Source organism: Protopterus annectens, chromosome 7.part0 (genome assembly GCF_019279795.1).
Source record: "Protopterus annectens isolate FY-2018-M chromosome 7.part0, PAN1.0, whole genome shotgun sequence".
Classification (NCBI taxonomy): domain Eukaryota; kingdom Metazoa; phylum Chordata; order Ceratodontiformes; family Protopteridae; genus Protopterus; species Protopterus annectens.
In genome coordinates this window covers 1208900468-1208914086 of record NC_056739.1, presented here as the reverse complement: position 1 = coordinate 1208914086, position 13619 = coordinate 1208900468, and the positions used below count along the sequence as shown (strand labels likewise).

The 13619-nt window shown below is 44.6% G+C and overlaps 1 protein-coding gene across 4 annotated transcripts in view; it reads right to left on the bottom strand.

Moving 5' to 3' along the window:
* The window catches only part of DNAJA4 (DnaJ heat shock protein family (Hsp40) member A4), a 404528-nt gene that overhangs the window by 159096 nt on the left and 231813 nt on the right, over window positions 1–13619 (bottom strand). For all 4 annotated transcript variants that reach the window (XM_044077833.1, XM_044077832.1, XM_044077835.1 and 1 more), the window contains one exon: window positions 3307–3534. In XM_044077833.1, coding sequence (XP_043933768.1) covers window positions 3307–3534 — 228 coding nt within the window. The remainder of the gene's footprint in view (window positions 1–3306; window positions 3535–13619) is intronic.

Here is a 13619-nt window from a genome sequence, read left to right as displayed (position 1 = left end):
GGGCCTCCCTTTAGGAGTGCTGAAAGGGCTTACCAAAGAAAGATTCTCTGTCACATGATTCCGCAGACCCCCGCTGCCGCTTGGTTGGAGTCTTCCATTACTACTTTCCCCTCTGCCCCTGGGGGAGGATTCACCATGTGTGTCCTGGAAAGCTCTCTGGGATTTTTGGAACCACATTTTGCTACTTCCTTTCTGACATTTGGGATAAGGCCTGGCATGGAAAAAGACCCCTATGGCAGACAGAGCCTTTCCTTCTTGCTCTCGCACCTGGTTAGTGTCCTTAACTTTGACCCAAACTGAGATGAGCCATCAAGCGAGGTGTTCACAAAGGAAGATTTAAAAAAGCTCCACAAAGTCACACAAGCACATCCAAGAATGTCCCCTTACGGAAATTCCTGAACCCACTGCTCTACTCCATCTGCTGCATAAGAAATCAGTCTCATGGAGGAGTTGACAACTGAATTTAAGGTTGTGAGCTGAGAGGAAACTTTCTCTGAAACCCCTTCAGCTACTGAACCATGGAGAGCATCTCTTAACTCCTTCAGGAGATCTCTCTGCAATCTAGTAAAATGGGTCAGGTAATTCAGCATTCTGAGAGCAAAAGTCGCTTTCATATCTGTCCATCATACGAGACTCGTTTTTTCGGTGGCTGAACAAAAGAGGTCTCAGAGTTCCACAGCACCTACTGGGACTCCCTTAGTTAAAAAGGGAGTGTCTGAAGGGGACATGAACTTATTTGGCCTCCAAGGAACGGGTTCCACTGAACCTGGAGACTCCCACACCTTCCAAGAAACTAGATCTAGAAGTTCAAATGGTGGAGACACCCAAGTGGAGGAAGGGTGAGATCCAAAGGCCTTCAGGTACACAGACGCCTCTGCTGAAGGGTTAGTGGACTTCCAGCCACCTCTCTGCTTAAGGAGGTAACCGTGGGGAATACTCAGCTTCATCGAGGTCTGCAACAGAAGTGATGGACTCCTCTGGGGAGTCTAAATGCTTCCTCTTACATAACCTCTTCTGAGGGAGGGTTTCAGAGGGGTACACTAGAGTGGTTTCAGAAGAGTGGGGGGTACCCTGTGGGGCATCCTGAGGCCTAGGATCTCCGCGTCCCTGTGGATGTAAGGGTATAGAGGCAGACGCCAGTGCTTTTGGGGGAAGACATCCAGAGATGACAGGGGAACTGCCTGTGGAGATAGTACTTTCCTCATCACCTCAAAAGCCCTCCGCCCCTGATCTGAGGAAATCCCTAGATTCAAAGATGTTGAGGGAACCCCCGGAATCAAGGATGATGGCCCCCCCAAGGCTGAGGTAGGAGACGAGCTCATCCGAGCCAATGTCCCAAGAAGCAAGGTCAGATCAGACAACTGTTTGATCAGACTCACCTCCCCTGGACCCCGACTGGAGAGCAATCAGCTCCTAGATTCCGAGCTCCGATGGAACAGAGGACAGAGAAATGGTCAGATCCGTAGATCCCACAACGGGTCTTGGGTCCCATGGTACCACTAATAACAGTTAATCTGATCTCGGACTTCGGAGTCAGAGGAGGAATCTGAGCAGAAGGGGAGGATGTGGTTGAACCCGAAGCCCTCAGCATTGGATTCGATAACAGCTTGGCCAGCGCTGGTGTCTTTAATAGCCTCTGTACCAATTGATCCATGTTAGTCAGATAGGCTCCTGGAAGACTGAGTGGAGGGGGCTGGAGACTTGGAAGGTTGAAGTATCTGAGAGTGGGGGAGAACAGCTCCAAGACAGGGGACTGGCTCTGCAACTCAAACTCTACCTGCACCGAGAGTGATGGTGCCAGAGCTACGGATTTTTTGGATCTGATAGACTTAGGATCCTGTGTCAAAACTTTGGCAGTCTTTTTTGACGGCTCCAATGGAGCACTAGAGAAGGAAAATCTCTTCCCAAACCCATCAGATTTTGAAAACGACTGGTCAGACTTTGATAAACCCAGGCCTTCTTGTATTGCTTCTGAGAAGGGGGGTTTTAAGAGACCTCTCAATATCAATTTGTTTTCCCTCTCCAGGAGAGCCCTGTAATTAAAGGAATGACAGATGGAACAAGACTCCTGGAGATGGACAGCTCCTACGCAACATAAGCAAATTGTGTCTGTCAGGGACATTTTCTGCCCACATTTCTCACATTTTTTGAAACTAGGGGTTAGAAAATGAAAGGGAGGGCACAGCCCTCTAACTTAAATGGGCTATGCCCAAGAGAGTGAAACAAAAACAGGTAGCCCTCTAACTTAAATGGGCCAAGGGTAAGGCAGTTCTCTAATTTAAACGAACTGACCTTAATTTTTAAAAGGGGAAAACAAGAGAATGAATAGCCCTCTAACTTAAAAGGACTATAGAGAGTCCTAAGAAAGAGACCGGGATAGGGACAATAAGGGCTAAGCGGAAGATGACAGCCCACAGCAGAAAACACAGCAGAACAAAGTGGAAACAATTAACTAGCACAAAAAACTAGTTGTCAAGAGTAATATAGCAAGAAAAGCTATTTCCAAAAATAGTCATATAAGAAAGAATATACTTAGCCAGAGCCAGCAGAACGAGCACCCGATCTTGTTTAGCGGCAAACAAGATCTGGGGTGCTTTCCTAGTACATGCTGGGATAGGATTTAGCCACGAGCTAGTGGAAGACCTCAAGCTTGTGTATCAAGGCCGAGCTGGATCGGAGGATTGGATCCGAACCCATCCGGATAAGGATGAAGGCGAGAACAGGACAACACATCAAAGACTTTTGTACATTTGCTGATAGCAGATTCTTGAATATAGACTGCAACTACTAGAATAGGACTCACTCAGCCTTTTCTGACAAGTAATGGCAAAGCCAGGGTGGCATCTGAAGTGGAGAACAAAACTTTGCCATGCTAGTTTAAATGCTACCAATTTTCATATTGAAGTACAAACCAAGCCAGGCTTTAAGAAATCTATAATCCAGTTGTACCTCTTCCATACTGTACAAGAAATTCCCTAGAGCAAGCCAGTGTTTTTCAAGAAATATTCTGTGCATACATAAAGTTTTGCAAGTGTAAGGGAATCTCAGGACACACACATTCAACATTCTCACCATTACTGATTGCTGCAACTTTGTAATAACAATTCACAAAACTTTGATCTCAAAGTTGTGACCTTAGAGCACCAATTACATATCAATATACCAAGGTTTACATAGTGCAAAGTGTGCCATCACGTACACTAGAAAATTATACGCTACAACAAAAATATTAAACCACTTACACTCTGCTTTGTTTAGTAGCTCTACAGATATGGCTTTATTTGACTAGAAGTGTAAACACATTACCTTTGTCAATATGGACCTCAATGATTTTTTTTTCTCGTACAGTCTTGTTCCCATTGCAGTTTCTGCACCTGTATTTTGGGTTTATTCTTTCCCCTTGCCCGTGACAATCTGAACACATTGTCTGAATCTGTTGGACCATTCCAGGCCCCAACTGCTGAACATGAACCTGGATTCCTCTGCCTTTACAAGTAGGACAGTTCTCTACTGCTCCTTTCTTCCCACCATGGCCTAAAAAACAAAAACAAAATGTAAAGTACTCTTAATTTTGTCTCAAAAACAAAAACAGAAAAATGCAGCATAATACATAGGTTCATAGATAGATTAGTACTAGGCTAATTGCCCTTGTGGGCCATTTTAAGCCTAGCCAATTATCCCTTGTGAGACTCTAACCTTGCACCTTGTGTTTGTAAGGCAAACACCTTAACCATTAGGCCACCCACCCTCCCTTTGCACTTTAAACACTGCCTGATCTGTTTAGCATGGCTGTCAGGAAGGTCTATATTATAAAGTCGAACCAAAATGTTGACTTACTTTTGATAGACACCTAAATGTCAAAGCTGCACTTCATCAAAACTCCAAATCATCGAATTCTTTCCAAAGGAAAGAAAATCGGTAGGCCAACAACAGACACCACATTTAAATGAACACTATTAAGTGGGGGACTTCGCCCCCCCCAACTAAATACACCAACTCTGAGATCGCACTACAGTCAGGAAAAGGGCAGATGCAACAGAATGGCTAACCGATTTTTCCCTTGGAAAGAAATCGATTTGGCCGTTAGATGTAGTGCAGCTTCGACATTTAGGTGTCGATGAAAGGTAAGTCGACATTTTGGTTGGTCGACTTTATAATATAGACCCTGCCAGGAGATTTGTGTATATTCTTAGATTAACTTGTACTGTATGCTAGCATGTCTAACTGAAAATGTAAATAAGTATAATGTGGAGTATTTCCCTGTTTATACAGAATGCTCAAACAATCTGTCAGTGTTTTGATACATTTTTAATTGCACATTACATTTGCATAAAATAAAAACTGTGGAGAATCAACTGAACAGTAGTTGGTGTCATCAGAATGTTCTTGGTTGCTAGGGGATTTGAACAGATGATTGACAGGAAAAATTTTTTTCAAACAGACTGCTGAAATCAGTTGCTAAGCAGTTTGTGAAGAGTTGCAGTCACAGTGCTGTGCAGCAATACCCAAAGAAGAGCACTCACCAAAAACTGTAAACCTGCCTTTGCCTTGCTGTTGTGTTAGATTAGATCAGAGACAGTATTCTCTAGTTAGATTAGGAAAGCTTAGTTATAAAGAGTTTTTCTAAAATGGACTTCTATCCTACAGTTTAATTTCATATTTCTGGTGACTGAATTCTGGTGTTTATTGAAAGTTATTGATTTACATTCTTGTAACTATTTTACTTAAATATTTTTTATAACTTTACATCGTGGCTGGAAATTAGTGTGTTCTTTACAGAGTGAAGAGTGCTTATACGTATATTTGTTTCATACTGCCCAGGTCACACCAAAGGTCTGGTCACTTCTGATCATAGCTATCACTTATTTTATTTAATTTTCATAAATGGACACCCCTTCAGAAGGGGATGAAGAAACACTGATTGCTGGCTGCATTACCATATTATTTTGGGGAAGGAAGACAGCTGGAAATCTGTGTCAGGCTTTCCCATTTTCCCAGAAGTGTTTGGACGTATGAGATTTAAATTTACTTTGAGTGTATCACAGGTCTTAAACTGAGACACACACTGCTCTGAAGTATGTAATAAGGAGTTACAATAGGGGTGGACAGATGTATACAGTCCTATCCCAGATTGAGCATATTCCTGTTGTGCTCTTATGGGAAAATTGTGAAATATTACTCCTATTTAAGTGACAGTCTCACATTGGAATCAGTAGTGAGGACTGAAGCTCCTTACGTACTGACCCAGGATAATAAGGGACATCACATTTATTGTTGGCAGCCCAATGGGATATAGCTGGACATCATACTGCTCACAGTCTCTGTATAAGCCAAGAATAGTTACTTTGAACAGCAGAAAATAGAAGTTATGTCCTTACCATAACGTTCCATGTGGAGTGTTCATCTCGCCTTTGTTCTTACACATGGGGTTCGGAGCCGATCCTCAGCTCCGTGCCGGCCTCTTGCAAGCTCTGCATCGAGAAGAAGCTCGAGACAATCTAATACCCACAATCCCCCTCTGCCTTTACCTCAGATCTAGTTTGCAAGCAAACCAATCTCCAGAGAGAGCACATTCATGCTTACATCACATATGCACAGAAATAAGAATCTATACATAACTATATATAGAAAGACAAATAGACATATATATATATATATATATATATATATATATATATATATATATGTATATATATATATATGCCAACTATGTACACAAAATTTGCAGCAGCAGCAGGATGCTCCTGGCCAGGCATCAAAAGAACGTTCTTCTTAAGGGCGGAGGTGGGAATGTAAGAACAAAGCGAGATGAACACTCCACATGGAGCGTTATGGTAAGGACATAACTTCTATATGTGATAGTGTTCAATTTCGCCATTTGTTCTTACACATGGATAGCGTCCCTAGCTCCTTGTTCCTGAGGAACTCACGGAAGGACGTTCTTGAGCACAGTGGAACCAAAGGTTGCCCTGTCCCTAGAAGCCTTGTCTACCTTATAATGAGAAATGAATGTATGTGGCTTAGACCAAGTAGCAGCCGCTGAAATAGCGTCCAGTGGTAGGCGTGCTGCATGAGCCAAAGATGTAGACACTGACCTTGTGGAATGTCCTTTAGGTTTGTGCAAAAGAGTTTGATTTGAAGAATCGTAGACATAGATTATACAATCCGTTAACCACTTAGAAAGAGTTCTTTTGGTAACTGCTAGTCCTTTCCTGTTATCAGCAAAAGCCACAAAGAGTTGATCAGTTTTTCTGTGATCTTTTGTTCTATCCAAGTAAAATCTTAGTTGTCTGTGAACATCTAATTTGTGCAACATATACTCCATTTTGTTGGAGTGATTTTTGAAGAAAGTGGGTAATTCAATGGACTGATTAATATTGTTAATAGAACACACTTTAGGGAGGAAGGATGAATTGGTACGAAGAGAAACTCTGTCAGAGTGAAATATCAAATAAGGGTGCTTGATGGAGAGAGCCTGAAGTTCAGATACTTCCTAGCGGAAGTAATGGCTACCAAAAAGAGAGTCTTCCAGGACAAAAATTTTAATGGGCAAGAAGAGGCAGGTTCAAAGGGGGGCAACATTAATTTAGATAACAACAAGTTTAGACTCCAAGGTGGCGTAGGAGATCTGACTGGTGGTCTAATGTGAAAAACCCCTTTTAAAAAGGCTTTGCAAAGTCTGTGGGCCATAACAGGAGCCCCACATTCTTCCACATGGAAATTTGAAATGGCAGCCAATTGAACCCTTAGTGTAGCAGGAGAAGCACCCTGATGGAATAAGTCCGTTAAAAACTCTAATATTTTATTCAAAGGAGCTATAAAAGGATCCACTTGCTGTGTATTCGCCCAGAATACAAATCGCTTCCATTTACTAGAATATGTTTTAGTAGTGGAAGCTTTATGAAAGCCACCAATATATTCCGAACTGCTGGCGAAAGAAGATCAGACCTGGCTAAGTTGGGAACTGGAGCAGCCAAGCTGCTAGATGGAGGGACCGGAGCGCGGGATGGGGAACCCCTGACGAGTGAGTCAACAGATCTGGCTCTGGGTCCAGAATCCAGGGTTCCCGAATGCAGTGTGTCTTCAGGAAGGGAAACCAAATTTGACGAGGCCAGAATGGGGCAATGAGGATTATTGTCCTGTGAAGGTTTCTGGCTTTCTGGAGAAACTTTGATATCAGGGGAAATGGAGGAAATGCGTAAAGGAGTCCCGGGGGCCAATCGTGAATCAGTGCATCCCTGGGGACTTCCCCTGGAGGGGGTAATAGGGCAAATTAGCTCCTGCATTTGGCGTTCATTGGAGATGCAAACAGATCGCAGGAAGGCTGGCCCCACACGCGAAAAATCCTTTTCGCCACTGACTGTTTTAGGGACCACTCGTGCAGTAACAGAATTGCTCTGCTCAGCCTGTCGGCTATGACGTTGGATGACCCCGGGATGTGCGTTGCTATTAGAAAGCGACCCGTGGACTCCGCCCACTGCCAGATTCTCATGGCCTCTCTGCATAGCTGATAGGACTTGGTTCCCCCTTGCTTGTTTATGTACCAGACTACCGACATGTTGTCCGTCTGAACTGCAATAGCTCCTAGAGGAAGAAGGGGAGCAAAGTGTTGCAACGCTAGAAACACTGCCCTCAACTCTAGAACATTGATGTGCAGATTGTACTCCAAATTGGTCCATTAAGCCTTGGACTGTCTGTCCCTGAAAGATGCCCCCCCACCCTATCAGGGAAGCATCCGTGGTCACCGTAACTGTAGGCGTGGGTAGCACAAATGGTCTCCCCTTGGAAAGGTTGCACGTTTGAAGCCACCAGTTTAGATGTGTCTTGCATGTTTTCGTTATAAGAATCTCGTGTGTTAGAGGTAGTTGTTGAACGACCATTGTGCAAACAGTAGCCATTGAAGAACTCTCATGTGCAGCCTTCCCAAGGGTATTGCAATAAGGGAGGCTGACATGAGTCCCAAAACCTTCAGTACCAGTTTTGCTGGAGATTTCCTTGACAAAAGTAGAAGACGTATGTGAGTCTGAAGTGATAGTATCCTTTCCGGAAGTCTTAGAATTAACTGGCGTGTGTAATTCTGCTCCTATGAACAAAATATTTTGTGATGGCTGAAGCAAGGATTTTCGAAGTTCACGGAAATTCCTAGGTGAACACACAGTTGAAGAGTAAAGTCTCTGGCCTGTAATAGTTGACGCTGGGTGGTGGCAGAAAGGAGCCAGTCGTCCAGATACGGAAACACCTGGAATCCTTGGCGTCTCAAGTGAGGCGCTACCACTGCCATGCATTTGGTGAAGACCCTGGGGGCTGAGGTCAGACCAAAGGGCAGGGCTCGAAATTGAAAGTGACTGGCCCCAGCCGGGCGCAAATGATCTCTGGATGCCCTGGCCATTTTGATGTGGTAGTATGCATCCTCTAGATCTATTGAGCACATCCAGTCGTCCTTCTGTAAGAATGGAAGGATCGATTGAGCGTGACCATTCGAACTTTTCTTTCCTGAGAAGGTATTGAGGTAGCTTAGGTCCAGGATGGGCCTCCAGTCCCCTGTTTTCTTTGGAACTAAAAAGAACCTTGAGTAAGTCCCGAATCCTTGCTGGTCCGCTGGGACTGGTTGGATGACTCTTTTCTCTAGCAGCTTTGAAATCTCTATAGCTGCTGGCTCGCAGATGGGGCGGTACATCTGGGAGTCTTTTCTTTGGAATGGGATGGGATAGAAAGGGTATGTTGTAACCTCTGGTAACCACGCTTTTACCCACTTGTCTGTAGTTACATTTTGCCAGGCCTGAGGGTATAAAGCTAAGCGACCCCGACTGCCTCCAGAGCAGGACAGTCGGGCCTCCTCTCAGGAGTGCTGGAAAGGTTTACCAGGAGTGTATCCCTGTCACCTTGATGTTGCGGACCCCTCTGCCACCTGGGCGTCTTCCACCTCTGCCCCTCCTCTGCCTCTAGAGGGGCATCTCCTGTGTGCCTGAGAAAGCTCCTTGGGGTTTTGAAACCACATTTTTCCACCACGTTGCCCTTTGGGGTACGGTCTGGTTGGGGTGGAAAAACGGACTCCGACAGCAGACAGAGTCTTTCCCTCCTGTTCACACCGGGTAAGGGTCTCCTTTACTTTGGGGCCAAAGAGAGTGGCACCGTCAAATGGGGCGTTAGTAAAGGAAGACTTGAAGGCTTCCAAAGGAACATAAGCGCATCCAGGATTGTCTGCGAAGAGCAATCGCTGAAGCTGCTGCCCTACTCGAACCTTGACTGCGAGGAAATCAGCCTCATGGACGAGTTCACAATGGATGTAAGGGTATTAAGTTGTGCTGTCACTTTCTCCGAGACAGCAGCATCTGTAGTACCCTGGAGGGTATCTCCCAACTCTTTGACTAGATCCCTCTGTAGACGTGTAAAATGGGTCAAATAGTTCAGGATCGCATGGAAAAAGCCGCTGAACTAAAAATGCTTCCGTACCTATCCATCGTCCTAGAATCTTTATTAGGGGGATGGACAGATGAGGAAGACTCTGACATCTCCTTTTTCGTGGCCGCTGCCACCACCATAGCGTCCACTGGAACTCCTTTTGTCAGGTAGGACTTGTCCTGAGGTGCCGTGATGTATTTATTGGGTTTCCTTGGGACTGGTTCCACTGTGTCAGGAGCCTCCCACGCCCTTCGAGCAATTAGTTCCATTAATTCATCGAAGGGCGGATTGACCCAGGAGGAGGAAGGGCGAGCACCAAATGCCTTCATCAAAACTGACTCATCCTCAGAAGGGGGAAGGGACTGCCAGTCACCTCTCTGTTTCAGGATCTCCAATATGTCCGAAAAAGAGACATCTTCTGAAGGTGACTTAGGGGACCCTTCTGACTCATCTAAGTCAGTATCAGATGTCAAGGATTCTTGTGGAGAATCCAAGTGTCTCCTCTTACACAATCTTTTCCTAGGGACTTCTTCGTGGGGAGCATCCGAAGAAGCCTCCGAGGAAGAGGGCACCCTCCAGGGGTGGCTGAGACACTGGTGCCCGGCGCTTGCATGTGGCCGTGGGTGCAGAGGAGGATAACGGCCCTTTATGGGGAGGAGAGGTTGCTTCGACTGATGTGGTTGTCTGGGTAGACAACACCTTCCTCATTAGGTCGAAGCCCCGGGTCCCGCATCGAAGAATCTCCCGGTTCGAGGAAATGGGAAGAATCCCGACACAGGCACGAAGGCATCGACCCGAGGACGGAGCGAATCGATCCGCCGAGGCCCGAGGGAGAGTCTGAACCGAACGTCGGTTCGACTCTCGCCCGGAACCAAGGACAGACCGTCGGCTCCGAGACTCCGTATCGGATCCGACGGAGTCGAGGTGAAGGAACAGACCGAGAAAAGATGGTTCTGGACCCGAGGGCTCCACAATCAATAGATCAGCCTCTTCCGGCTCCAAAGACTGAACAGGTCTCGGAGGAGGAATGGATGGAGACACCGGGAGGCCTTCAAGTTTCGACACCAACTGGGTGGAAACCAAAATAAGTTTGGACAGGGCCGAATGCTCCAATAACTTCTGCACCACACGATCCACATCGATATCAGAGAGTTTGGAAGAAGAACGGGTCGAAGGAACCGAAGACGGAGCCGACCTCAATAAGGTCGAAGGAGGGAGCTCCATCACCGGTTCCAAGACTCGAGGCTCAGGAACCGATACCAGTTGAACACTCTGCCCCGACGTCTGTGGAACCGGTGATCTAACCTTTGCTGAAGAGCTCGGAGCCGAAGACTTGGGCTCCGACGTCTTCGATTCCTTAGAGGATTTTGATGCCTGGTCAGAAGCATCTAGAGCCTCCTGAAAAGAAGGTTTTAATAAACCTCTGTCCATTAGTTTCCTGCGCCTATCTGTCATGACCCTCCCACTAAAAGAGTGACAGATGGAACAGTCCTCTTGCAAGTGGAGAGGGCCAAGGCAGTAGACGCAGGAACTATGGTTGTCAGTCACTGACATTTTCTAGCCACACTGACAACGCTTAAATCCTGATTTTACCTTATCAGACATTATAGAAGTAAAAGACAAGTCCAGTAATGTAGTCAAATCAGAGAAAAAATTGTCAAATCCGGTATAAAAGTCAAATCCTATTAAATTTAAGAAGGGTTAACGGTACCGAGAATTTAACCAGTCAACAACACAATCACACAGTATATCACTGAAATATCAAATAGAATAAGAAAATCCAATAAAATATAACAAATAAAGTTATATCTTAGCTTTAGACGCTCGAGCTAGCTCCCAGCGATGCGAACGCAGCAGCGGCAAACTAGATCTGAGGTAAAGGCAGAGGGGGATTGTGGGTATTAGATTGTCTCGAGCTTCTTCTCGATGCAGAGCTTGCAAGAGGCCAGCACGGAGCCGAGGATCGGCTCCGAACCCCATGTGTAAGAACAAACGGCGAGATTGAACACTATCACATGAGCAAGGTTTGTGAAAGGAAAGATTTATAAACAGATTTGCTAACTCAGGATTGCACAAGGTTGTGACCAGATTTCTTACTTTAAGCCATCTAGACGACTTAAGTTTGTGTCTTGGCCTATGTCCATTTGTAGACATGTTGAACTAAAAGGAAACCGTGTTCTTAGCATCTGGCTGAGCATGTCCATGTTTGTCAAGAACAGGACTAATGCCTGCAGATATGAAAAAAGCTTTGTAGTTAAAATTTTAAAAACACTAGATCACCCATCTTATAATGGTAACCTGAAGGCCTCATCCAGATCTCTAGTAACATGCAAAGTACAAAAAATGGGCAAACTAAGAAAGGATGTTACAAAGGCTGGACCTGCTAATTTATTGTTATGGTTAGTACACAGTGTTCATATCTGGTATGAAGTGGTCCAATCTTTAACAGTGGGCTAGAGTCCCAAGTTAATTAGCATGGGTGGCCTAAGACATGACAGCATACTGTGACCCAAAATATCACTCACACCTGGATATATCACATCTATCTTAATGCACAGTTAAGCTACTCAGTGATGTTCGACCAGCTGTTGTAAGAGTAGCCAGTGAACTACAGAGAAAAAAGCTTAAGTAGTATCAACTGCCTTTTTGTAATGTGCTTGTGGAGCACAGAGTTTTTTCATAGCAAATGAATCTTTTTTACCAATATCACCACAAACGTTTTATTCCTTTTCAAACTACAAACTGTAAGTTGCCAATTTTCTTCTGATAATTTGATTTGCCAGTACAAAAAAAAGTTATGCCTTACCATAACGTTCCATCTGTGTTGTTGATCTTCACTAATCCTTGACTGTGGGCTCGGTTCCGAGCCTTGGAGCCGACTCTGCCATTTACTTCAGCTCGTGCCTTCCAAACTCTCGAGCTAGGCTCTACCCATAATGCTCCTCTCTCTAAATTACCTCAGATCGAGTTTGCCTAAAATAGTGGCAGACAGATAGTAAAAAATAAGAGACCAGATCAGTGACCCTATTATGAAGCCAGTCTTGGGAGTATTCGATCCACTAAGAGTCTCAGGCTGGGGGACGGAAGGGGGATGTCAAGGATTAGTGAAGATAGAATGTTATGGTAAGACATTTCTTCTTTATCTGAAGTTGTCAATCTTCATGTAATCCTCGACTGTGGGACAGAGTCTCCAGCTAACTGAATATTCCTGAGCACCATCGAACCAAATGGTGCACGTTCCCTAAGGACCTCATCCAATTTGTAATGAGTAATAAAAGTATGAGAAGACCATGTGGCTGCTGCAAAAATGTCATCCAGAGAAGCTCCGTCATGAAAAAACGCAGAAGCTGCTACAGCTCTAGTCAAGCGGGCTTTCACAAGACATAGTGGGTGAAGTCTTTTTTGACTGATAAGACAAAGGTAATACAATCTCTAATCCATTTAGCTAAGGTAACCTTGGAAACTGAGTTACCTAAGGGAAGTGAGGAAAAGGCAACAAAGAGCTGGTCAGATTTTCTGAAATCCTTTGCTCAGTGAAGGTTAAAATGTAGCTGTGTATGAACGGCTAATAGATGTAGAAAATACTCCATTATTGGAGAAGTTAGGGAAAAAGACTGGTAGGTACAATGTTTGATTGATGTTAGATTCTGAAACTACCTTTGGCAAGAAGTATTAGTCCTGAGGGAACACCTGTCTTTGTGAAATATTATACAGGGGGGGTTTGCAGGACAAAGCTTGAATTTTCGGTAAGAGTAACAAAACCAAATTTTTCCAAGAGAAATATTTTACAAGTAGCTGATGGTGCAAAAGGGAGAAGAGAGAGATTGTAGGAACTGAGGGTAAATCCAATGGGGCAGAGGGCTCTTTAAATGGAAGCCTTAAAATCAGGATTCCCTTCAAAAAGGCTTCACAAAGTTTGTGACATAAGTGAAGAACCATCAAAATCAGTATGGAAATTAGATATCGTGGCTACATGGACCAAATGGTAAAGGCGGAAAAGCCAGTTTGATAAAGATCAGCCCGAAAATCCAATACTTTATTGCATGGGAACTGTATAAGGGTCCAGATCATTGTTAGGAGCCCATCTAGCAAAATTTTCCCATTTACTCTGGTACAGTTTCCTAGTAGGTTTGTGATGGGCCAAAATGATGTTGCTGACTGGTGAGGAAAGGGAAGAATGCCTGGCAACCATGAGAATTAGAGAAGCCATGAAGTGA